The sequence below is a fragment of the Tiliqua scincoides genome, chromosome 1 (assembly GCF_035046505.1).
Source record: "Tiliqua scincoides isolate rTilSci1 chromosome 1, rTilSci1.hap2, whole genome shotgun sequence".
Taxonomy (NCBI): domain Eukaryota; kingdom Metazoa; phylum Chordata; class Lepidosauria; order Squamata; family Scincidae; genus Tiliqua; species Tiliqua scincoides.
Window position 1 is genome coordinate 294,350,124 of NC_089821.1, and position 27,107 is coordinate 294,377,230.

At 41.1% G+C, this 27,107-nt stretch overlaps 1 protein-coding gene across 3 annotated transcripts; it reads left to right on the forward strand.

The window, feature by feature from the left end:
- The first annotated feature begins 188 nt into the window (after window positions 1-188).
- Window positions 189-26,853, forward strand: CPSF2 (cleavage and polyadenylation specific factor 2). 3 transcript variants are annotated; one of them, XM_066628522.1, is made up of 15 exons: window positions 189-305; window positions 4,439-4,623; window positions 10,113-10,272; window positions 10,377-10,482; window positions 12,351-12,480; window positions 15,370-15,485; window positions 16,417-16,604; window positions 17,764-18,054; window positions 19,648-19,748; window positions 21,105-21,305; window positions 22,170-22,322; window positions 22,560-22,785; window positions 24,002-24,304; window positions 24,698-24,832; window positions 24,938-26,853. In XM_066628522.1, exons 2-15 carry the CDS (start codon window positions 4,475-4,477, stop codon window positions 25,028-25,030), a joined length of 2,352 nt encoding a protein of 783 aa, XP_066484619.1. In that variant the 5' UTR covers window positions 189-305; window positions 4,439-4,474; the 3' UTR covers window positions 25,031-26,853. The 3 variants fall into 3 exon arrangements, with proteins under 3 accessions (XP_066484619.1, XP_066484628.1, XP_066484636.1); XM_066628531.1 differs by having other exon boundaries at window positions 4,442-4,623; XM_066628539.1 differs by lacking the exon at window positions 189-305 and having other exon boundaries at window positions 4,463-4,546; window positions 24,938-26,852.
- Window positions 26,854-27,107: the final 254 nt, after the last annotated feature.

Below are 27,107 nucleotides of genomic sequence, written 5' to 3' on the forward strand. Positions count from 1 at the left end.
CCCCGAAACGCTACGGCATGGCAGGAAACGGCGATCATAATACACATTAAAAGCGGTGAGGCCTCTTGAGGGCAGTGGTGCTTCCATGCCTCAGAGTGGGCTCCCCCCGCCGAGCTGCGCAATGGTAGAGCCCGCGTCCCAGTTCGCAGGCGGTCTGGCGCTGCCGGTTCTTCCCTGGCAGGCCAAAATGGCGGCTGCGGAAGGGGTCGCCGAGTGTGGCTGAGAGGCTGGTGGCCTTTCTTCCTCCCTCTGTCAGGTCCCCAAGAGGTTTGGGGGCTGGGGGTTAACGAGGGGCTACAGCTCAGGTAAGGGCATAAGTATACACGGGGGGGGGCTTGCTGCCCCTTTCCCCCTGCCTCCCTCTCACACATGCTGCTGGGGGTACAGGGTGGCTTAGGGGTTCCCGCCTCCTTGTGATGGAGTCTTGGGGGAGAAGGAAGGGGCAGAGCTGGGGGGCGGCTGCTGCCTGAAGGGCTCCAGGTATACAGATTTGGGGCTGCTTTCCTCTTTATGGTTTCCCCCCTTCCCCAGCACAGAGTTTGGCTGTGACTTCATAGACTCAGGACTGGAGATAAGGTTTCTTTACCCAGAGTGCAATTAATCTGTGGAACTCCTTGCCACAGGATGTGGGGGTGGCGTCTGGGCTGGATACCATTCAAAGGGAATTGGACAGATTTCTGGAGGAAAAGTTCATCACAGGTCACAAGCTGTGATGGGTATGTGCAACCTCCAGATTTTAGCCTGTGGAACTCCTTGCCACAGAATGTGGGGATGGCTTCTGGCCTGGGTGCCTTTCAAAGGGGATTGGACAGGTTTCTGGAGGAAAAGTCCATTGCAGGTCACAAGCTGTGATGGGTATGTGCATACTCCTGATTTTAGCCTGTGGAACTCCTTGCCACAGGATGTGGTGAAGGCATCTGGCCTGGATGCCTTTCAAAGGGGATTGGACAGGTTTCTGAAGGAAAAGTGCATTACAGGTCACAAGCCGTGATGGGTATGTGCATCCTCCTGGTTTTAGCCTGTGGAACTCCTTGCCACAGGATGTGGGGATGGCATTTGACCTGATGCCTTTCAAAGGGGATTGGACAGATTTCTGGCGGAAAAGTCCATCACAGGTTACAAGCTGTGATGGATATGTGCAACCTCCTAGGTTAGATAGGCCTTTGGCCTGATCCAGCAGGGCTCATATTCTTTTTTTTTTTTAATCTATTTTCACAAACATCAGGGCTCATATTCTTACCCTAACCCACAGCAATGGTGCCCATCTAACCCGGGTTCATGAAATAGCAACAATGCAATTTAATTACAGAAGGGAAAGAGATAAATATAAGCAAATTGAATTAGAAAAAGGGGATGGAATCAGTACGTGGGGAAACAAGGTAGCTTGAGAAACTCCTTGCTGTGGGATGTGGTGATGGCATCTGACCTAGATGCCTCTAAAGGGGGCTTGGACAGATTTCTGGAGGAAAAACCATCACTCTTTACCAGACATGATGCATATATGCAATCTCCAAATTTTAGAAGTAGGCTACTTCAGAATGCCAGGTGTAATGGACTGGCAACAGAATAAGAACATAAGAAGAGCCCTGCTGGATCAGGCCAGAGGCCCATCTTCCAACCACTAAGAAGAGAGTGTAGGATTGCCACCCTCCATAAAAACATAAGACAAGCTTCACTGGAAAAGTTCAAAGGCCCATCTAGTCCAGCTTCCTATGTCTCACAGTGGCCCACCAGATGCCCCAGGGCGCACAGGTGTTATCTTCCAGTAGACCACTGGAAGCTGGACTAGATGGGCCTTTGAACTTTTCCAGTGAAGCTTGTCTTATGTTTTTATGGAGAGCGGCAATCCTACACTCTCTACTTAGTCATTTAGGCTGCAGTCAGGGGTGCATTTAGGCTGCATGTCAGGGGTGGTCAAACTGGCTTTATTGAAAGATGATAAACTTCAGCTGTTTGAGAGCATTAAGAGAGATGCTTGAGAGACACGATAATAAACACTTAAATTTGTAAATACCTTTACTCACCATGAACATTAAACTTACATTGTAATCCAATGGACTCTTGAGTTTATATCTGGTAAATAACTATAAAAATTGAAAAATTGTTATTTACTGTTTATATTAATTGTGATGCAAAAAAGGCAGTCATCCCATCTATTTCTGTGAGCCACACATTATATGTCAAAAAGCCTCTTGTGGCCATGGGTTGGCCACCCCTGCTATATGTGCTTTCCTGGGTGTAAGTCCCATTGAACACATTGGGACTTCTGAGTTGAAAAGTATAGGATTGCATGCTTTCCTGAGTTCTGTTAGACTCAGTGGGCCTTACTTCTGAATAAATATGGTTTGGATAAGGCTGTAAAGTATGTCAGATAAAAATAGGTGCACCTAGACCTGTGGCTTCTAAGTGTCTAATTTGTTTCAACTGAGCATAGGAAAGTTCACATTAAACTGTAATTGGGTACAGTTGTGCACATGATCCATTCAATGCAAATGCAAATCTGTATATAGCAAGCATGAATTGTTTTGTGAAAATGTTCCCAACTATAGTCATTCACATTGAAATATGCTCTGGGGCTTAGGTTAATGTGTGAACAGCTCTCACAGTTCACAGTTCCCTGCTGCATGTGTACGTGTTTAATATCCTAATCCGATTTGATAACCCAGTCATATACACATTTTGATGGGGTTACTCCTGAGGCCAAACAAGATGGGACAGTGATTTGAGCAAAATTGGGTAGTGCTGAGCTCCTGTAAAACAGAGGTGAGAATGTTTTAAAGCTCCAGAAGGGCTGCTGTAAGGGGTATGCAGTGCCCTTACTCTGCCTTCGTTTTCCTGCTTGAAAACAATTTTCCTCACCTCCTTGTTTTTCCTCCTACCTGTAGTTGTTTCTGTTCTGCCCATTTGGAGAAAACAGGTGAAAAGTAGCAGGTGTAGGGTTTAACATACACCATTTATATTCTTAAATTACCTCCAGTCTATAGGGATTTAGCAGTGCCTCAAGTTCTGGCACATAGATTTGCTACTATCAAATCTAGTTAAGTTTAGAGATAGTGATGGGGGCAGGAGGTGTGCTCTGGAGGTTGAGCTGTCACCTTGTCTGAAAATGCTAAGTGGGATTGATTGCTTGAATGGGAGACCAAGAGTCCACTGGCATAATACGTGTGGAGTGAAGTACGGAAGAGTTGGGAGGCAAAAAAACCCGGGATAACACTTTTGAGAAACCGTTCGGAAGCTTGGTTGCAGCTGCCTACAATAGTTTGGAAAGTGTGAGAGCCAGGTTGATGACTTGCACTATGAAGGAAAACACCTGAATGGAGTTTCTATGAGATCATCTCATGGAATAATATTTGTAAACATCTCATTGAAAAATGAATTTATATTCATCCTGCCCGTGTGAACCTCCTCGAGTCTATTGAGAGAGGCAGTATATAAATATCGTAATAAATTAATAAAATGCCTGATTCATCAGTGGGTGGGGTTAAGGGAGGCAGGTGTATATATTGCAAACCCAACATAGAGAGTTTTGGTTTTTATGTTTTCTACCCACAGATACAGGTTTTATCCCTGTCTGAGATCCCTGTTTTTGGGTGAGGAGCCTCCAAATATTGGAAGTAGAGAGTATCTTTTGTCCTTATTCAAGTGTGCAGTACTTTACTTTCCTCCATAAGAATGAGTAGCTTCTGTTCACTTGTCTAGAAGAAAATGAAGGAGTGCCTTGACCCAAGCCTGTCAGTATCAGGCTGATCCTGTCTGCACAGGCTTATTTTGGTGGTGTTCAGGGACGTTGTTAGAATATGATGGAATGTTGGAAACTATTGTTCAGTTATCTTTGCTATTCTTTCCTAATTTTAGGACCTGAGACAGTTAAGAACCCTATAGCATATGGAACATATTCTTTGGTTTTCAGAATACAGGTCCAGCCTATTTATACATGGATTTTTTATACACGGATTTGACTCAACACAAATGGCCCCTGCAAATGAGAAGGAATGTGCTGATCCCTGGAGAAGGGGAAAAATGCATCCCTTTAAAATCATTTTTCAAAACTGAACAGTCCTTTAACAACAGCCTCCTTAATGAGAGAGAGAGAAAGAGAGAGAGAGGGCAGCAGGCTAACAATCCATCAATTCTTCTCTCTCCTTCAGACCCCTCCCTTCCCCCTGAGCAAGAAAGAAAGGGATCATTTTGCATTGGTGAAGGGAGGGGCTGAGTGAAGTGCTCAGCCCCTCAATCCAAAGATGGATTGTCTTCTTAATGATTCTTATCTTAGAGTCAAAAGGTCACCAAGGCTGTTTTTCAATCATTGGAGCAAAGAAACTTTGTTTTTTAAATTGATTTGCTATAGTGTTGTTGTTTTTTTTAATCCACGTGAGTGCTTGGAACTGAAGCCAGGAGAATAATTAGTCTCAACCTGTACATTTCATTTGTTTTGCAGCAGACAATTTTGGTGAGCAATTCTGAGAAGAAAAATATGACATCCATTATCAAGTTAACCACCCTTTCAGGGGTGCAGGAAGAATCTGCTCTCTGCTATTTACTTCAGGTAGATGAATTTCGTTTTCTGTTGGATTGTGGCTGGGATGAGAATTTTTCTTTGGACATCATTGATTCCCTAAGAAAGTGAGTAGAACCCAGCTATTAATGAAAAATGTTGCTCCTTTGCAAATAACTCCAAAATTTTTTCCACAAGTGTATGTTTTATTCAGATGTACAAGAATACCAGTGGCATGTTTGAGTGAGATCAGGGCCCTAGTAGTCAATACCAATAACTTGTAGTTAATACCAGTGGAGGGCTAAACCCTATCCAATTTTCCAATGCCAGTGCAGCTTTGTGAATGCGCTGCATCTTGTGGTGGGGAGGCAGTCAGAGGCCTCCTCAAGGTACGGGAACATTTGTTCCCTTACCTCAGGGCTCCATTGCAGCTGCACTGATGCTGGAAATAGGATTCAGCCCTGAGTCCTTTTTTCTTCCCATATATGATTTGCAATTCCAGCACTTTCTGAATGCTTCTGCTTTGTTTACTTCTCAGTTGTTTCAGAGACACCAGCAGTGTATTTGTATACTGCTTTTCAACAGAGTACAGGTTCTGCTTCCTTATACGCAGATTTGGGACCCACTGTTTTAACTAAGCGCGGGTTCCAAACCTGCAATGGAGACTGGACCTGAGCTCCCGGATGTGACCAGAGATGTGTGCCGCTTTTGTGGCCTCAGAAAGTCCTCTAGAGGTGCCAGAAAGGCACTTCTGATTTATCCACAGACTGGAAATGCCTTTCTGGCGCCTCTGGAGACCTTTCTGAGACCTGCAGAAGCCTCAGAATGGTGACCGGAGAACATCTCTGGTTGTGTCCAGAGGTCCTATGAATGAAACCTGCAGATTTATTTATCTTGGTTTTCGGTATCCATGGGAAGTCCAGGAATGAATCCTCCATGGATACCAAGGGTCCAAATGTAGTTCACAAAGCGGTTTGCATAGTAAAATAAATCAAATTGAATACAGGGAACTAAGGGTTCACAATATTTAAAAAAATACAGAAGAGGCATCGGCAACAGCCACTGGAAAAGACACCATGCTGAGGTGAAGAGAGCGACACTTCCTGTCCTTCTGCTAAATATAAAAGGGCACTACTTTAGAAGTTGCCTCTGCCCATATGTAAAGGTATGTTGCACCCTTATACATAGGTAATGAAGGATTATTAGAGTGGATCTAATGAAGGGTTATTAGAGTGGTTGCGGACATCACTTCTCGTCTAGACAGGCTGGTAGATAGTGCTGGGGAGGAGGTAGTGGCTGTGGTGCATGTCGGCACCAACGACGTGGGCAAGTGTAGCCGGGAGGTCCTGGAGGCCAAATTTAGGCTATTAGGTAGGAAGCTGAAAGCCAGGACCTCAAAGGTAGCATTCTCAGAAGTGCTACCTGTTCCACGCGCAGGGCCAGCTAGGCAGGCAAAGATCAGGGGTCTCAATGCGTGGATGAGACGGTGGTTTAGGGAGGAGGGGTTTAGATTCGTTAGGCACTGGGGAACGTTATGGGACAAGCGGGGCCTGTGCAAGAGGCTTCACTTGAACCAGAATGGAACCAGACTGCTGGCACATAACATTAAAAAAGTGGCAGAGCAGCTTTTAAACTGATCCCTGGGGGAAGACCGACAGGAGCTGAGGGGCATCCGGTTTGGAACTTCTCATCGCTATGGGACAAGGATGGGGATGTTAGAGAACAACAAGGCAAAGGCAGAGTAGGAGAAGAAATTGGGAATGGTAGGATGTGATAGACAGTTTGGCACAGTGAGAGGATGCGGGGACAAAGGAGCGAATAAGCAGCCCATCCTGGGGCATTCCATGTACAAATGCTTTTATGCAAATGCCTGAAGTCTCCGAGCAAAGATGGGAGAACTGGAATGTCTGGTGACTAGGGAAAACATTGACATAGTGGGCATAACGGAAACCTGGTGGAATGCGGAAAATCAGTGGGATACCGCAATCCCGGGCTATAAACTCTACAGGAGGGACAGGGAGGGGCATGTTGGAGGTGGGGTGGCCATTTACATTAAGGAAGGGATAGAATTCAGCAAAGTAGAGATTGTAGGTGGGTCCGACTCCACCATAGAATCTCTGTGGGTTAAATTACCAGGCCTGAGGAGCGATGCAATACTGGGGGCGTACTATCGTTCTCCAGACCAGAAACCGGAAGGGGACCTTGAAATGAGGATACAGATCAGGGAGGTGACAAGGAGGGACAGGGCTGTAATCATGGGGGACTTCAGTTATCCTCATATTGACTGGGTCAATTTGTGTTCTGGTCACGAAAAGGAGACCAGATTTCTTGACATGTTAAATGACTGTGGCTTAGAGCAGCTAGTCACGGAGCCCACCAGAGGGCAGGTGACTCTGGATTTAATATTGTGCGGTACTCAGGACCTGGTTAGAGATGTCAATGTTACTGAGCCATTGGGGAACAGTGATCATACTGTGATCCGTTTCGATATACACGTCGGGGGAAGAATACCGAACAAATCTGTCTCAAAAACCCTTGACTTCCGACGAGCGGACTTCCCTCAAATGAGGAGGCTGGTTAGAAGGAGGTTGAGAGGGAAGGTAAAAAAGAGTCCATTCTCTCCAGAGTGCATGGAGGCTGCTTGAAACAACAGTAACAGAGGCCCAGTGGAACTGTATACTGCAGAGGAAGAAGGGCTTGACTAAGTCCAGGAGGGTGCCCCCATGGCTAACCAGCCAAGTTAGAGAGGCTGTAAAGGGCAAGGAAGCTTCCTTCTGTAAATGGAAGTCTTGCCCTAATGAGGAGAATAAAAAGGAACATAAACTGGCAAAAGAAATGTAAGAAGGTGATACGGGAGGCCAAGTGAGACTATGAGGAACGCATGACCAGCAACATTAAGGGGAATAATAAAAGCTTCTTCAAATATGTTAGAAGCAGGAAACCCTCCAGAGAAGCGGTTGGCCCTCTGGATGGTGAGGGAGGGAAAGGGGCGATAAAAGAGACTTAGAGATGGCAGATAAATTAAATGAGTTCTTTGCATCTGTCTTCACGGCAGAAGACCTCAGGCAAATACCGCTACCAGAACAGCCCCTCCTGACCAAGGAATTAAGTCAGATAGAGGTTGAAAGAGAAGATGTTTCAGACCTCATTGATAAATTAAAGACCAATAAGTCACCGGGCCCTGATGGCATCCACCCAGGAGATATTAAGGAATTAAAGAATGAAGTTGCTGATCTCTTGACTAAAATATGCAACTTGTCCCTCAAAATGGCCACGGTGCCAGAGGATTGGAGAATAGCAAATGTCACACCAATCTTTAAAAAGGGAAAGAGGGGGAACCTGGGAAACTATAGGTTGGTGAGCCTAACATCCATACCGGGTAAGATGGTGGAATGCCTAATCAAAGATAGAATCTCAAAACACATTAACATACAGGCCTTGCTGAGGGAGAATCAGCATGGCTTCTGTAAGGGTAAGTCTTGCCTCACGAACCTTATAGAATTCTTTGAAAAGGTCAGCAGGCCTGTGGATGTGGGAGAACCCATGAACATTATATATCTGGACTTTCAGAAGGCGTTCAACACGGTCCCTCACCAAAGGCTACTGAAAAAACTCCTCAGTCAGGGAATTAGAGGGCAGGTCCTCTCCTGGACTGCGACTTGGTTGAAGACCAGGAAACAGAGAGTGGGTGTCAATGGGCAATTTTCACAATGGAGAGAGGTGAAAAGCAGTGTGCCCCAAGGTTCTGTCCTGGGACTGGTGCTTTTCAACCTCTTCATAAATGACCAAGAGACAGGGTTGAGCAGTGAGGTGGCAAAGTTTGCACCAAACTTTTCCAAGTGGTGAAGACCAGACATGATTGTGAGGAGCTCCAGAAGGATCTCTCCAAACTGGCAGAATGGGCAGCAAAATGGCAGATGCACTTCAATGTAAGTAAGTGTAAAGTCATGCACATTGGGGCAAAAAATCAAAACTTCAAATATAGGCTAATGGGTTCTGAGCTGTCTGTGACAGATCAGGAGAGAGATCTTGGGGTGGTGGTGGACAGGTCGATGAAAGTGTTGACCCAATGTGCGGCGGCAGTGAAGAAGGCCAATTCTACACTTGGGGTCATTAGAAAAGGTATTGAGAACAAAATTGCTAATATTATAATGCCATTGTACAAATCAGTGGTAAGGCCACACCTGGAGTATTGCATCCAGTTCTGGTTGCCACATCTCAAAAAGGACATAGTGGAAATGGAAAAGGTGCAAAAGAGAGTGACTAAGATGATTACTGGGCTGAGGCACCTTCCTTATGAGGAAAGGCTATGGCATCTGGGCCTCTTCAGCCTAGAAAAGAGACGCCTGAGGGGGGACATGATTGTGACATACAAAATTATGCATGGGAAGGATAAAGTGGCTAGAGAGATGCTCTTTACACTCTCACATAACACCAGAACCAGGGGACATTCACTAAAACTGAGTTTTGGAAGGGTTAGGACAGACAAAAGAAAATATTTCTTTACTCAGCGTGTGATTGGTCTGTGGAACTCCTTGCCACAGGATGTGGTGATGGCATCTGGCCTAGATGCCTTTAAAAGAGGATTGGACAAGTTTCTGGAGGAAAAATCCATTACGGGTTACAAGCCATGATGTGTATGTGCAACCTCCTGATTTTAGAAATGGGCTATGTCAGATGCAAGGGAGGGCACCAGGATGCAGGTCTCTTGTTATCTGGTGTGCTCCCTGGGGCATTTGGTGGGCCGCTGTGAGATACAGGAAACTGGACTAGATGGGCCTATGGCCTGATCCGGTAGGGCTGTTCTTATGTTCTTATGATTTGCAGATCTTATTTTCTAACTATTTGTGTTTTTAACTACAACTTGCGTTACTCGTAAAATTCAAGGCCTGTTCCAGCAAATTTAATGAAAAACAAAGACTGAAAATATGACAATCACAGCAGTAAGAGAACACATAGAAAGGGGAGAGAAAAATAAACCACAGAGTTTAGCATTGGAGGCATATTAACAGAGCAGGCTGATGTAGGGTTGTTAAATTATACAGGCTTGCGGTTGGTGCCAGAAAATTGCACAAGAAAGCACCAAATTGACCTCATGGGGAAAGAATTCTATAAAGAGTGAGCCATCACTGACAGGACCCTCTTCTGAAGCACCAGAAAACCTTCAGAACCTATAAAAGAACCTTAAAAAATATTGTTGAATGTTAATAGGTTTCCATTATAGTATTTGTCCATCCTGGGGCTATTTGTAATTTTCTTGCTCTTAAGTAGTAGGAATATTGGTGATAAATGATTGCATGTTAATTCAGTGTGTGTGTGTGTGTGTGTGTGTGTGTGTGTGTCTTCAGCAGAGTATGGCATTTTCCCCATATACTGTTTCCCATTTGTTCCAAGAACAGGCATGATCTTGTTTTTTACTGTGTAGCTATTTTTATGAAACGTGCAAATCCATAAAAACAGTGTTTGAATTAAAAACTTGAGGTGTGCAGTTCTCAAATGACATACTAAATGCAATTGCTAGTACAAGGTAACTTTTTCAAAGGGTAGAACGCTGCAACAAGGTAACTTTTTCAAAGGGTAGAACGTTGCAACTTTTTTTCCTGTTTCGTTTCTTTAGGCATGTTCACCAGGTTGATGCAGTTCTTCTTTCACATCCTGATCCTTTACATTTGGGTGCACTTCCATATGCAGTAGGAAAGATGGGATTAAACTGTGCCATTTATGCAACCATCCCTGTGTACAAAATGGGCCAGATGTTCATGTATGATCTCTATCAGGTATTGGTCACTTGAAATTTGCTTGTTTTCAAACATTTAAATTCTGCCAAAATGATTGTTATATCTAAGAATATTTTCCGGGTTGTTTGTTTTCTTTTGGTCAGTCACGTCACAATACAGAAGACTTCACTTTGTTTACTCTGGATGATGTGGATGCAGCTTTCGATAAAATACAACAGCTAAAATTTTCTCAGATTGTCAATTTGAAAGGTAAAAAGAAACTTTGTTAAAGCATCATTTTATCGTGTGTAGTTTGTTTGCATATTTTGCCTCAGAGTGCTTTGTTTTAAAACACAAAACAATGTTTAGGCCCCTTTGGAAAATGGTTAGGGATTTTAAAAATTTATTTAAAGTATTTATATCCCAGCTTTCCCCTCACATCGAGAGATACCCAAGGCAGTTTAGCAAAAATCTTGTAGATACTAGTAGAATATAAAAATAAAGGTGAGGGGACATTGGTGTTCCTTTTTTAGTTAGGAGGGGCTCAGTTAAGTTAAATTAGGCAATGTTATATCTGTTTTAGACTATTATCTATTTTAGGCTATTATTTAGGCCTGCTAATATCTATGATTCCCTTAAATCATGCCAAACTTGGTTTATGCTAATCACAGTTTAGTGTGTGAGCTTCCAAAGCATACAGGCAAACCATATTTAAAGCATTTCATTTTTTTATCTGCTCAGCACTCTCATCCCTAGGGCAATGTACCTGGAAGCAGAATAACAGCTAAAATCATAGTTTATCAATTCAAACATTTCTTAAGCCATAGTTAAGCATCCTTAACCATGGTTTTTGTGATGTCTGAATTCATCCTGTATCTTCTTTTCCTCACAAAAGTAAACAATAAACTATTTTAGGAATTAACAAGGCTGTTGAAACTTCTGTTATTTACTTGTTTATATACGTGGCTATAGAGAGGCAAGACTCAGTTGCTGTCATCTGGTACTTGTATATATCATAATCCAATATTCTAGTTTACCAATACAGATTTGTAAAGCCAGTGATCATGGACAGTACTGTTACTATAAGGAGTTCTGCTGTAATAGCAGTCTAGCTCATGTTCCATCTATTTATTGCAGCATGCAGATTGTTGGACTAGGAAATGCCAGAAGTATATTTCTACTTACTTTTCAAGGGTTAAATGTTTTCTGTTATAGGTTTGTTTCTATTTGCATAAATGTGGTTCCTTTTGTAAAATTTGAACATAGGTACTTATACCGTGAAAATTTGAAGTAGCTGTTAGCATATTAATGTGGGAAAGATCATTTTTCTTTGTTCACCAGGTCAACTACTAATGCCTATCATCATCCCCTTTGTATGGAGGAAAGATTTGTTGAAAGGAGACACAAGGATGTTGATGACCTTTTATTTAGCAACCTCCAGTGATGTATTTAGATTTCAGCAAATACCAGTCAATTCTACCTCTTTCCCCCCTCTCTACCAAATAAAAGAGGTGTGAAAGAATATGCAATTCTGTTTGCAAAGTTGGAATTGTACTGTTCTGGTGGTTTAGGTGACCATAGTTACTACTAAAGAAGAGCAGTTGCATTAAAATTACAATTCATAATTCATTTTCCCTAGATCAGCATTTATTCCCCTCTACCACTTTGCATGGTCCACTTATTGGAAGTATCACTAGAAGTAACTGGTGATGATGTCATCACCACTTACTTCCAGATTGGGAGGCAGGATGCAATGCGACAAACACTGGTAAGAGGCCCAGGACAGACAGGACGGCTTTTTTGAGCATGTGAAAAGCTCGTGCTGGAGCTCTCTGCACCAAGTCAAGCCTCCTACTGCTTCTTGTTGTATTAATGGTCTCGCTACCAGGCAGTGGGGGGTGTGGGGGTCCCGAGGGTACTACTGGACACCACCTCAAGTACAATTGATGGTACAAGTACCATGTTTGAGAAACACTGCCCTAGATATACATAGAACAGTTTAGATAAGAATACTTCAGTAAATCCTATAGAGTGAATAGCTTGCGAAACACTCCTTTGGCAATAACTCTGTTCCTGTTTTACCTGCCATAGACTGCAACCAACCTTATATTTCTGAAATACGATTGTTGTTCTCTTAGGGAAAGGGCATGGGCTTTCCATCACACCATTGCCAGCAGGCCACATGATAGGAGGCACAATCTGGAAGATTGTTAAAGATGGAGAAGAAGAAATTGTTTATGCTGTTGACTTCAACCACAAGAGGGAGATGTATGTACACAAGAGCCAGTCATGTCTGTTTACTAACTGATATTACAGTGGCTTCATTATTTAGTGTTTCTGATTCCTACATGTGCCTGACCTTGTAATAATACAATTTTGCAACTCAATTCACAGAAATTGTTAGCCTGCAAAGCCACATGTTCCTGGGTTTGTTATAAGTAGAACATCAGCGACCTGAAAGAAGAAAAAGATTAACCTCATTTCCATTTTATAAGATTTCCTGTGTTCTGTGGAGGTCAAACTTTACTTGCTACTTGTAGTAATTTGCTATTTTAAGCCTGCATTAATAGCCAAGATCCATTAGATCCCTGAATGTGATAACGGTTTACATACATGGGATAATTTGATGGCACAGTGATTGAAGAAATAGACCCTCCTTGAATTACAAGCTGTGACATGGATGGGAAAAATATTAAGGTTCTATAGACTGAGGGAGTATAGCCTTGGTTCCCAAACCTGCTGGTCATGGTGCCCCACAGCCTCTTCTTTGCTTAGCCAGGCACCACCATCTTAGATCTCGCAAAATGGTGATGACCAAACCTCACAAAATTTCACAAGATTCAAGATGGTGGCATCCAAAACCTGCAGGATTTCATGATGCAGACTTTGGGAACCCCTGGATTATACTCTGCTCTTATTTTAAATCACGATTCTTTTAGAACAAAATTTAAAGAATCAATGGCTAGTTTCCTTAAATACCACAACATAATGAAAGAACTATCTTCCACTTGCAATGTATAAGAAGTGCATATGGAGATTGTTATATTCTTTGATATTTAGATTAGATGGTAGGGAATTTGTAGTGAATTAGGATATGATATGGAGCATATCATGCAATAAATATGATATTTATAGGTATGCATTAAAAACACCACATTCCCCGTATCTGCAGATTCAATTAACCATATATTGGGTCCATGGGGGCTCCCTGTGCCTGCCCTGCTGCACATGCCTTTTCCAGAGGCGAAAGGAGCTCTGCTCATCTCCAGAGGGGTTTCTGAACTCAGCAGAGGCCACAGACATCTGTCCATGGCCTCTGCCAGGCTCCGACAGAGTTCAGCAGCTGAAAACACGTGACTTCTGGTTTCATGAAGAAACTGGAAGTGGTATTTTTAATGCCTTATAAGTCATTGGGAGGCCTGGGGATTTCACCTGTTTTCAGTTGCTGAGCTCAGTCTGAGCCCAGCAGAGACTGTGGATGGGCATCTGTGGCCTCTGCTGAGCTCAGAAATCACTCCGGAGGCAAGGGGAGCCGAGACTCTGAAGGGTCCAGGCTGCGGGGACAGGCGTATGCCTGTATCCATGGTTGCAGCTGTCTGCAGGGATTTCAGGAACGGAACTCCTGCAGATAAGGGGGCATGCATGTACTTCATATAGGTAGACAGCATGGTGTTTTTTTAGTTGCTGGTTGTATTGTTTACTGATTTTGTTTTCATTGATTGATAAATAAATATTCAAAAGAGAAAAGAACTATCTTAAGAATATAATCTCAAGTGTTATTGGAAAAAAATGACACTATTCCAAGTAGTTTCTATGTTCTAATTAAAGCAGTAGATATCTTACTTTGCCTATAGAAATCTGCGTGATTTATGCACAGAGCGATAGGTTTGAGTTTTATTTATAGGAAGGTTGTTGTTCTAAATTCCCTTTTTGGGCTTCTATTACTGTTCTATTTTTGAACTTGGGAATATTCACAGCTGATCTTACAAAAAACAATCCAGGGATAAGACACACGAAACAGAGTTATTTCTGAGATAAAATGACAAAAATGTAAGCTATTGTGTGTCATGAAATTGAGAAATAAATGTATTGAGAAGTGTTGATATTTGAATATGAACAAGTGCAAGGGCCCAATCCTACCCAATTTTCCAGTGCTACGGCAGCTGCAATTCAGCACCAAGGTAAGAGATCAAATGTTCCCTTCAGGAGGCCTCCATGACTGCTCCATGGAGCTGGAGCGCAATAAATGCTCCAGAAGGCAGCTTCCTTCCCCCCCCCCCCCCCCCACTAAAAAGGACAAAAAAGTAGCTTGAACTGGTAAGGGGAAGTTTTCTGTTTTGCACTTGCAAAGCCAGGAGGGTCTATCTTCATATGCCTGAAATAGAAGAACTTTAAGCTGGGCACTGGGGAGGGCTGGAAATCTCACTGATTCTTTTTGGGGGGTTGTTACTGCAGGCAGACTACAGAGTAAGCCCCATTGACCACTTACTTCAGAGTAGACATGCATAGGATTGAGCTCACAGGCTGCAATCCTACCCACACTCTCCTGAGAGTAAGCCCCATTGACCACAATAGGACTTACTTCAGAGTAGATTCACTTGGCGGAACAGGACTGGCTCCCCCTTATTTAATTATTTTATTTTAATTTAATTATTTATAATTATTTAGTTAATTTGCTTGATGGTGTCACTTCTGGCCATGACATCACTTCCAATGGGTCCTGGACAGATTGTCATTCTAAAAAGTGGGTCCCAGTGCTAAAAGTTTGAGAACTGCTGCAATAAGGTGTTAGTAAGTTGAGTGTGTGTGACTCTACAAGTTTTCAAAATCACTAAAATCAGAGTTTGGAGGAATAAGACCATCATGTTATATCAATCAATGCGTAATTTCATGCAGAATGCAATGAAACAAACCACATTGAAATATCTGTGTTATAACAAAAGGAACAGCCAAAAAACTGGTGGGGGTGCTGCAATGGTACATCACCATGCCCACCTGGGGCGTTGCCCTGCCCACTGCATGGGGTGACGCGCAGGCCTCCTGCACCTGTGCTTGACTTGAATCCTAGTGGTTTCTGGTCTATGCATTTTAGTGTTAGATTTTTTTCTTTTAAATTAACTGCAGCACTGAAATTGTCTGGTGTAACTTGCTTTTCAGCCATTTGAATGGATGTTCCCTAGAAATGCTAAGCAGGCCTTCCTTGCTTATCACAGATTCCTTTAATGCTACTTACGTACAGCCAAGACGGAAGCAAAGAGATGAACAACTGCTAAGTATGTGTTTGGCCATATTACCTAAAGTACTGATAATGGATGAAGTCTTAGGTCTTGGCAGAATTTTATATCCAAGCTTCTGTGTAGTGCTCATGAATATGATGATAAAACAGGAAATGTATTCTCTTAATAGGATTGTGAATTTGGTTTTTTCCTCCTCTATTTGAATGGCTTTCCAAAAAAATTAAGAACTTGAGATCTTTAATTGGAAGATGTATATAGTGAGTGTACGTGTTAAAAAATGACTCTTTTCATAAAATCGGTTTTTAAAAAATGGCAAGTTTATACACTGCTGTTAAGTGATCAAGAGGAGATTTTCAGAATTGTTTTTGTGGGTGTTATTTTCCATTAAATTAAATAAAACATAAGTAATTTTTAATTATTTTCCTTTAAGGCCACCATGTTAAAGTGAACTGCTTAAGGGCCTCTCATTTCAGAAGATGAGATTAATATGGAGGCATTCTAGGGCCGTTTTCCTTGCGACTTCAATGTTATGGAAGGTCTTCTATAGCGAAGTCTGAGGTCCTTTCTGTAGAGCTTTAAGGAGGCTGTAAAAACCTTTATTTTTAGGCTCACATTCCATGGGAAAATTGTTAGTTTGGGGATTTTTCATTATTTTCCTTTATATGGTGTTGTGAACACATTTTTTTAAAGCCTTGTCCTATTTTAATGTTATATGTTAAGCGGATCTGGGCTGTTCGTTAACTGCTTTGAATGGTAAAGAAAGGCAGATATAAATTATTTATTTAATAAAAATTGGATTTGGAGACTGAACTGTAAAACTGCTGCAAACCACATAGGGATTAAAGCCTCATCCTTGAACTAACAAGGTTTTTCTGTGACAATGAGAAATAAACTTTTATACAATTATGAATTATATTTAAAGTGCTGCTAGATAGCTAATAAAGTCTGCTTGCCTTTATATCTCCAGCAAATGTCTTGGAAACTCTGAGAGGGGATGGAAATGTCTTAATAGCGGTGGACACTGCAGGCAGAGTATTGGAACTTGCTCAACTACTTGATCAAATATGGAGAACAAAAGATGCAGGTTTAGGAGTCTACTCTTTAGCACTTTTAAATAACGTCAGTTACAACGTTGTGGAGTTCTCAAAATCTCAGGTTTGTTTTCAGCTTATTTATGTGACTACAATAAACTGTTGTAGTCTGCCCCAATAAACTGCCCCAATTGCAATGATTTATAAAGATGTAACTGTGTTGTTTTGCTAGCAACTTAAATCCTCAATATTGTGGAGGAGATATTAATCTTCTTAATTGTCTACATTAAGGCTTGGGTCCTGATAACTGCAAGCAGCATGCCACTTGCAAAATGGGACTTTCCTGCCTCCTCTTGTCCTGCATCACCCAGCACCCCCCAGGAATAGCCAATTCTGAGGTTGGGGACCTCCCTGAATAGTGTTGGATGTAGTGTGGTAGGTTGCCAATGAAGGAGGGAGTTGGTGAAAATCCTGTGTGTCCCCCCTCCGCATGAGTGACTTTCTGCTCATGCAAATGCTAGTTGGAATCCAACCCATAAAATCCAAATAGGAAGGTTGTCACTAGTCTAGATAGGGAAGTTCCTCCTTGTTATACAACCATCTTGAAAGAGCTATTGCCAATTGAACTAGAGAATGCTTATCCAGATGAACCAGTTTTCTCACTCTGTCTTAGATGATTGAGAGCCCAATCCTGTGGTCCGCACTTCCATGGCGCAGACCACAGTCGCAAATGTGCCATAAGGCACGTTTGCGGGGCTTACCGCTTGGCTTCAGCCAGAGGTGGCTCAGCTCTGGCTGGTGCTGAGCCACTGCCCGGCGGGCACCCGAGTTCCGCAGCTCGGTGGTGCCTGCCACCACCAGGCTGCGGAACGGGGAATGGGGGCATTCCCAGGGGCATGGGGGAGGCGTTCCGGAGAGGGGGGAGGTGTTCCCAGGGGCGGGGGAGAGGCAGGTCCACGGAGCCAAGCTCCGCAGGATCCCAGACACTGGGGAGGGCTGTGCACCTTCACTTTAGCGGCGACCAAACAGTCACCACTAAAGTGAGTAGTCATATTGTGGGACTGCTTCCCTTACTCAGGAAGTAAGGCTCGGGATCCGGCGGGAGCCCTTTGTGGAGCCACCGGGTTCCGCAGCTCCAGGCTGCTCAGGATTGGGCTGCCCATATGTTCATAAATAATGTTTGTGCATCATATATATTGTACACACAGATCAGGATTTATTTTCCTAAAAAGTAGGTAGATCATGTGGTCAGTGGTTCTTTTGTTTTTTTCCCCCAATCAAAGGTGGAATGGATGAGTGACAAACTAATGAGGTGCTTTGAAGATAAGAGGAACAATCCTTTCCAGTTTCGTCATCTATCTCTGTGCCATGGACTTTCAGATTTGGCTCGAGTTCCTAGTCCCAAAGTTGTCCTTGCCAGCCAACCAGATTTGGACTGTGGTTTTTCAAGAGATCTCTTTATACAATGGTGTCAGGATCCCAAAAACTCTATCATTTTGACATATAGAACCACTCCTGGAACACTAACACGATTCCTGATAGATAACCCCTCTGAAAAGGTTATTGACATGGAGGTAAGAAAATATTACTAGTTCAGTTGGGCTGCAGTCCAAACTACACTCTTGAGAAAATATGTTCTGTCAAAATGGTTGGGACTTTAGAATTGAAACGTTTAAGTCTCATGTTAACTATGTGTCTGATTAAGATGTAAGAAAATAACATTACTGCTGAAAGAATTTCTGTCCTTATTCTATCAATATGGAGCAAATATACTTTCCCTCTCAGTTTCTTTAAAACACAAGGAATAAATGTTTAAAATGTTAGAATAGCATTTTTGTGAGTTCTAATAAATTTATGTTAATTGATCATACATTTAGAAAGGTTGAAATTACCATTTGCATTTGAAAGGGAATAATCAAATTTTAAATCTAATATTTGAAAAAGTTGCGTAATTGTGATTATATCATAACCTTATGCTTTGGCACAGGTGTGCTCATTTTTGTTTAAAGGTATATGTTGTACTTCCCTCCTATAATGTAGAGGTGTGTCCCAGTATTCACGGGGTTCTGTTCTAGAACCCCATCCACTTACATGAAACTGGGGGTGCCCATGCCCCCCCTCCAAGGCTTTGCTTGTCCTCCCTATGCCTTATAAGGCATTAAAGAGTCACTCGGTTTCAGTAAAAAACTGGAAGTCAAGTTTTTTCCTTTAAACAGTCATTCAGAGGCCCGCAGAGACCGTGGGTGGACACTTATGGCCTCTGCAGAGCTGAGAATACCCTCCACAGGCAAGGGGAGTGCAGCTCCCCTCAGAGAGTGGGTGTATGGTGTGGGGGCCCCCCCATATCTGCAGATAAGTGAATCTGCGAATATGTGCCCACCCCAGTATTTTGAAAACATTTTCCCAAGAAATAAGGAAGGTTTCTCATTTTACAGTAAGCATCATGGAACCACAGGTAGTCTTGAGTTCATAGAACATGTGATTTCATAGAGTATCACAAAATATGTCTGGTGCATACATCCATTCATTAAACATTTTCACAAAATACTCATGTGTGCATGTAAGAATATCTGAAGCAGCTCTAACAGTTCTCTAACTTTATCTCAATTTGCCTGCATCAGCAGAATAAGATTATAATAGGTTAATTAATCTAACGAAGTATGGAGATAGAGGAGCCATTTTCAACCACTGTGCCATGGCACACTGGTGTGCCGCGAGTGGTCCACAGATTTACCACAGGAATTTGGGGGAAGGTCATTTATTAATAGGACCAATGGGAGATGTGAGCCCCCAATGGCAGCATGGTGTGCCTTGTTAATTGTCAAAACCCTGGTGGTGTGCCTTGACCATTTTAGTGCCTTGTCAATGTGCTGTGAGATGAAAAAGGTTGAAAATCACTGAGATAGAGATTTGTTGTATACATCAATTATTACATTCCATTGTAAATTAAATTTTTATCAAAGTAATTTTTTAATTTGATATGTAGCATTGAAGCTTTTAATGCTTTTGGCAATTTGCTATTTGTACCTAACCATGACTGCTTATAATCCATTAGAGTATGTATTGATATCCATTGTTTGTTTGTTTTTAAAAAAAAAAGCATTTAAATTGCTTTTTATGCCTGCAATTATTCCCTCTTTTTTGTTTATAAGTACTTTTTCTTTCAGCTCAGAAAAAGGGTCAAATTGGAAGGGAAAGAACTTGAGGAATACCTAGAGAAGGAAAAATTGAAGAAAGAAGCTGCTAAAAAGTTAGAGCAATCCAAAGAGTGAGTCTCTCTCTTTGTAGACCATAGTCATAAATGTTTTTGGAAATGGTTCAAAAATATAGCCTTAGAATGTGGTGGTATGTCTGGCATATCTTTAACTTAAGTAAAAGCAGTATTATTACTGCAGCTACATTAATACTTGCTCAGCACCAAGTTTTTAAGCAACATTTGAACAGTTTGTTTCTAAATTTTGAAACAAGTTCCATTTATTTTAATTGCTTCATGAGTACCTCCCAATTCAATAACATATCCTCAAATATGTAAGAGCTACATTTATTATTATTATTATTATTATTATTATTATTATTATTATTATTATTAACAACAGTATTTATATACTGCTTTTCAACTAAAAGTTCACAATGCGGTTTACAGAGAAAATCAAATAACTAATGGCTCCCTGTCCCAAAAGGGCTCACAATCTAAAAAGATGCAAAAAGAACACCAGCAGACAGCCACTGGAAAAGACACTGCTGGGGTGAAGTGGGCCTGTTACTCTCCCCCTGCTAAAAAGAGGAGCACCCACTTGAAAAAGTGCCTCTTACCCAGTTAGCAGGGGTAATGCTAAGTAATATAATATATATGGTAATATAAGAATAACTTAAGAAACAGCAGAGCAGGCCACCATTTTGCTGTAATTCTTTGAAATATTTTGCTCTGGGTGCACTCCAAAGCCCCTGTTAGGCCAGCACAAGTCCCTTGAACCGTAATGCACTTTTGTGCCACTGGGAGAGTTGGGAGACTGAATCTGGCCTCCACAGTACCAACAAGCCGCCTTGGGTGCCCTTCAGGGAGAAAGGCGGAATATAAATCTAATAAATAAATAAGGTTAGTTGCCACCTGCTGAGTCAGGCCAGTGCAGGGGTCTGGAAAGGGTGAGAGAAGGGTTATCCAGGACAGGTGGTGGGCTGACTGGTTCAGGAAGGGGGGTGGAGCCAGGATTCATCACTTAGGCAGGACCTTCTCACCTATTTTGGTGACGCAAATCCAAGTAACCCCATTCAAGCTGCTGCCATATTAACCAGGTTAAGAGGAATCGATTCCCCTCACCCCAGGTTGTGCCATAGCCAGCCCCAACCCTGTCCTGGATACGGTGCAGGCCAAGTGACCTGCCTGTTCCAGTGAAGGATAGGATTGGACTGCACATGCAATATAGAACTTTTAGGCCCCTTCAGTGAGCAGCTAGTGCTATAGCATTGATTGGCTGCAGTATGCAGTTGTGGGATTTGATCATTGTATAGATGAGAGTACCCTGACATCTATTCTGAGCTTTGGAAAGTAAGATTAGGATGGAAGTATAATTTTTTTTGTACTTTTGTGGGTCTGACTCTAAACTATTTTCGGCTTTCATTTTAGAGCAGATATTGATTCCAGTGATGAGAGTGATGCTGAAGAGGATGTTGATCAACCATCTGTTCATAAAACTAAACATGATTTGATGATGAAAGGTGAAGGTAACCGAAAAGGAAGCTTCTTCAAACAGGCCAAAAAGTCTTACCCCATGTTTCCAGCTCCAGAAGAGAGAATTAAATGGGACGAGTATGGAGAAATTATCAAGTACGTGGAACAGATAAAAAGGGTAGTATTTAGTGTGTTTAAAATTCTGTGCAAAGGTAATGCATGCCTATTTTAAATATAGGAAACCTAATAAATGGGCAAGCTCTGAAGGCATTTTACCAATAATTCAGGAGTAGAATCAAAATTCAGAAGTTCTGGTTAAATTCCTATCATTTGCCACTTTGTATGACTGCTATAGGGTTTCCCCTCTTATTTAGGTTGCAGTCCAGTACACTTATACATATTTAAGTAACATTTTTAACATGTTACATTTTTTTAATGGTTAAGTACACATAGCACTGCATTAGTTATGGCCATTATGTTTAACCAATTTCTGCCCAGCCCACAGGTGTACACATTTGATCCCTGTTGCATATATGCGGCATTGGGCAGAAATGGCTTAAATACTATTTGAACTGGGATTGCATCCCAAGACTTCTAGTAAATAACAGATATCCCAAAATATTTAAAAGCGTCATATAAATACCTTAGGAAAGAAACAGCAAGTTTGGCATACAATGTAGCCACCATTTTGCTGTTGTTCGAAATATTTCTTATTTCTTAAAGGACAACACAACGTTGCCTGCCTTCAATAAAAATGCCACAGTGTGTATCTTGTAGTATATTTCAATTCCAAATTTTTGAAAAGCTTTCCTTAAAAGGACATGTAGTCCATGAAATCTGTTATGAACTCAACCCATGAATTCCTGGATTTGGATCAATATTCTTTTGTTGTGCTTTGATATAACGATTGGGAGCTTTTGAACAGCAAAGGAAGTTATTTTATTTATGCATATTGTGATCTCTACCATAAATTTCCTTGACATATCTCCAATTCACCATTAGCGATTTTCCGTTGTTTAGACCAGAGGATTTCCTTGTTCCAGAACTTCAAGCAACAGAAGAAGAAAAGAACAAACTGGAATCTGGACTCACAAATGGAGAAGAACCTATGGATCAGGATCTAGCAGATGTTCCTACCAAATGCATCTCAGCAACAGAATCAATGGAAATAAAGTGAGTGTGTTGTGATCATGTGTAGTCAATGGGAGGTGGGGGGAGTGGAGCTCTGGGACTACTTCTGCAGTGGGTAATGTCATTAGAAGAAGTGCTCAGAGGCTACCTTTCAAATTCTTTTTTGAGTAATCTTTGTTCTGTCATTGTGAGTTTTGTTCTCTTTCTTGTAATCAAATTAATGAATAATGCATTCAGTAAATAAATGGCTGAGGGTTTTTTCCTTACATCAAATTTTAGAGCTCGTGTTACATACATAGACTATGAAGGGCGCTCAGATGGAGACTCCATCAAAAAAATCATTAATCAGATGAAGCCGCGGCAGTTGATCATTGTCCATGGACCTCCTGACGCCAGTCAGGATCTTGCAGAATGCTGTAGAGCATTTGGTGGAAAGGACATTAAAGTTTACATGCCCAAACTGCATGAAACTGTAGATGCAACCAGTGAAACTCACATATACCAGGTAAGATTTTAGAATTGGGTAAACAAGATTGGACAGCTATATTAACTTTTTTTTAAAACCCTGTTGTGTTTACTCTGTTTCAAACATATACTTAGGGCAAAATCCTAACCAACTTTCCAGCACTGACATAGCTGAGCCAATGTGGTGTGCACTGCATTCTGTAGTGAGGAGGCAGTCAAGGAGGCCTCCTCAAGGTAAGGGCATGTTTGCTACCTTACTTTGGGGCTGCACTGCAGCTAGGTCATCACTGGAAAGTTAGTTAGGATTGCGCCCTTAGTTACTTGCATAGACAAAGAACCGTTCCTTCCGGTTAAATTGCTTGTTAGATCTACTGTTTAAGCTACCCTATTATACACAAGTTGACGCAGACAAGGTGGTTAACACTCTGCAGACTGGAAAATGTGTGTCTGTAAGACTGCTGTACTCTACTGAAGGAAGGACAGATAGTATGTACAACCTCATCTACCTTCATGGGTGGTATTGTTCATCTCAAGCAGCTTTTCTCTGCTCTGCCTTTTCCTATGTGGTATTTCTTAGAGCCTTCATCTTACAAAGCAGTTGGCTGCTGTTGCTACATAGCAGTTTGCATTATATAGTGGCATGCACTATAGAGTGCAAGAGAAAGAGGTTTGAAAACAAGTTATGAAACCTTGAAGTTCTTTCTATATCAAGGAACGCAACTCCTAAATCTTACAAGAACCTGTTGCCAGTGGTAATGATGCCTCATTCATTTCATACAACTTGGATTGATAACAAACCACTTCCTGTTTGATGTGACTTTCTTGGTAAGGTATATGACCAGACCTGTTCAAAGCAAAAGTATACCAAACCAAGTTGCATATCTGAATCTTCAGTCAGCTCCTTGATCAAATGTGCTATTTATACGATTGTTGGCCCCACAGGCTATATTATTCAGGTGCCTCTTTCTTCTTAGTCTGTAGGAAATTGTTTGACCTGTTTCACATGTGGGCTGGACTCTTGGAGACCCCACAATAACTGCAAGATTAAAGAATTATTGTGATTTATAATCCTTCACAGTGTCTTCCAAACTGTGACTTCTCAAGGGATCCTTTTTCATTTAGTGCAAGTAAATGAAACTATGAAACTCATTTAGTGCAAGTAAATGAAAGTAAACTTTCATTTAGTGCAAGTATCAGACATGAAAAATGGACCATGGTTTATTTGTTTTTAAAAATATTCTTTAATTGCTAATTAGGTCAGGTTGAAAGACTCTCTGGTCAGCTCTCTTCAGTTTTGTAAAGCTAAAGATGCTGAACTGGCATGGATAGACGGAGTCCTGGATATGCGGGTTTCTAAAGTGGACACTGGGGTCATTTTGGAAGAAGGGGAACTGAGAGATGATGGAGAAGATTTGGAAATGCAAGTGGATGCACCCTCTTCAGATTCCAGTGTTGTTGCCCAGCAGAAGGCCATGAAGAGCCTCTTTGGAGAAGATGACAAAGAAGTATGTGAGGAAACTGAGATCATACCCACCTTGGAACCCTTGCCACCAAATGAGGTATGAAAACTGGATGATTTTATCTTGTCTTGATCAACATTTGTCTGGACTGCGCTCAGTCACACGGAATAGCCTTGTGGGTTAGAAGTGGCACATTAAGCACCAGTTGACCCAACACATCTTTGTTAAAGATCCTTAATTTCCTAAAGACTTACGTCCTCTTTTGCCCAAGATTACACTACTGAAAACGGGTGTTCTCATTGATGTTGCCACCAACCACCACCTATAAAACATGTTCTTTTTCAATTAACAGAATCGTCAATGGAATGGTTTTGGCATACTCCTAGCAATATGAGGATTAATCATGACACATATAACTTTAACATTGCGAAGAGTATTTTTCTTGTTCACATCTTTTCAATGAACTTCTGGTTTGCACCTTCTTCACAAAAGGTTCCTGGACATCAGTCTGTCTTCATGAATGAACCAAGACTGTCTGACTTCAAGCAAGTTCTCTTGCGAGAAGGAATTCAAGCTGAATTTGTAGGAGGGGTCCTTGTATGTAACAACGTGGTGGCTGTTCGCAGGGTAAGTGGTCTCCGTTTATGTGTATTTGCTTTTATGTCCCATAGTGAAGTCGCAAATCTCTTCTTTGTAAAATCAGTAAGTAAACAGACTATGTTTTTGTTACAGACCGAAACTGGACGTATTGGATTGGAAGGCTGTCTCTGTGAAGATTTCTATAAAATTAGAGACCTTTTATATGAGCAATATGCCATTGTCTGAAGAAGAACTGTAAATATGATACACCTGGACTTGTTAATTTTTTGAGATTGTTTGGCAGCGCACATTTTATAGGGCATTTAGCTGATATGTAGGTTTCCAGCAAAATTGCCTGTTGGAATGTTGGAGTAATTGTATGAGTTACAGAGGTAGCAGTATACAGATATCCTGTACATTCCACCAACTTTTATTTCAAACAAATACAAAACTTTTGTTACAAAATACCTATTATACATTGTTTGACAGCATTTCATTTACAGATATTCTTATGAGAACTGTTCTTTAAAATATTAAGATTTTATGTAAGAATTCAAAGTGTGTAAATGTAAAGGTCAGAAGTCTATTTTGCAATTAAAATGCTTTCCTTTCACTTTTGATTTTGTGGGGAATTTTAAATTCACTGTTGCTTTGGTAAAACCAAATTCAGTAGGCTATGAAATATTAGTCGTCTTGATGATAGTTCTTTCCCCTGAAAATTAACATGCATCTTAATATTGCAACATGGTAGTATACGGGTGGATGTAGTTAAATATTAGGACATTTAAAGTACTTTTGGTGATGCTTTCAAGGTGTCTTCTTTTGGTGGACAATCATTTTGGCCACTTCGTTATTGCGAACCACAAACTACTTGATTACCCACAATTAGTGATGACCATAGGAAATGTGCATGTGAGTTGGCTTCCAGTGTTGCAATGAATGTTGTATGGGGAAAACCCTGAGGTACTTAGCAAAGTTGGAGCTCTACCTCAGAACAGATTGCAGGACCAATTTAAAAGCCTATGGGCGCAATCCTAACCCCTTATGGCAGTGCTTGCAGGATACAGCACATGTCCCATTGGCACTGCTATGCCACTGCTAGAAAGCACTGACATAAGGGGTTAGGATTGCACCCTATGATTGCTAACTCTTAAAATGAGTGCCTCCAAGGTGGTGAAAATAATCCAGTAGATCTTATTACTGATATTAGATCAACAAAATGATTGATTTAAAGTTTTTACTTTAATTTTGAATTCCTTGGTATTAATCCTATCTGCTTGTTACGAAAACTAAAAGAAGCAGGAAAAGGCATTTAAGGAGCCCTATAAGCTGTGAATGACATGAGGACCACATTTGTGTAACTAGATAATGACTGTTACCTTGCTTAAAAAAAATTGGAATAATCATTCTATCACTGTTCTGAAAATGTATGCTAGATACAAAAACGAGTAATGAATTCTGCATTCAGTTATGTTCGATGAGAGAAAATGCATTTATTTTATTTGTGTCGCTCTCCATGTATGGATGCCAGATTAAGATAGAATAATATAGTTGGATAGATGGAAAAATGTGACTACGTACTTTTCACACCACTCCATCACTTTGGGCAGTGTCACAATTGATAACCATCTACTTTATATTCAAATAAGAAATTGGGGGGGGGGGTACAATTCTACACTTGAATATAGTGGTTTTGTTTGTTCCATCCTGATAGTATGAATATTACATGTTCTTTTCAATAATACTTCTATTTTAATATATACTGTACAACCTAAATAATGCATATTTGGCTTTCACATTTTTCCCCAATTGTCAAATCGGTGAATTTTACCTAATAGACAGAGAGGACTTTGATCCTGAATGTAGGGAGCAATTTTGCATCTCAGTGATACCACAATTTTGGAACCTCTTCCTTTTAAGTGTCTTTCTGATTGTCTGCACCATGAAAAATTACTTTTTAAAATATGTAACTCTTTTGAGTTGGAAACCAAATTATAAATTAAACGTTGCTGAAGTTTAAAACAGTTAGAAACTTAATGTTATATTACTGCTTTTTTTTTAAAAAAGGGTAATAAATCCATCTCACACTTAATACATTCTGTGTATTTTTATAATTTGAGGAAAAACATGTCTATATGGTGTGTTGTTAAAGATGGTCTCACAATTCAAGGATTTTTTTGACAATCTAAAATTGGTTTCAAAGTTACAGATTAGTTAAATCATTTGGAGCTTGAAGTTTCCCCAGATAACCTGTAATTGATCATCCTGAGTATATCTGATTGTTGCTGTTATTGCTCCCTGTGATATTAAAGAAGCAAAACCA

Bases quoted from the DNA above. Each gene is read 5' to 3' on its own strand.
- CPSF2 (XM_066628522.1), top strand. From the start codon at position 4,475: ATGACATCCATTATCAAGTTAACCACCCTTTCAGGGGTGCAGGAAGAA. The intron at 16,605-17,763 runs GTTTGTTTTCAG...CCCCAATCAAAG, and splicing joins TGGAGTTCTCAAAATCTCAG to GTGGAATGGATGAGTGACAA. The intron at 21,306-22,169 runs GTACGTGGAACA...TCCGTTGTTTAG, and splicing joins GAGTATGGAGAAATTATCAA to ACCAGAGGATTTCCTTGTTC.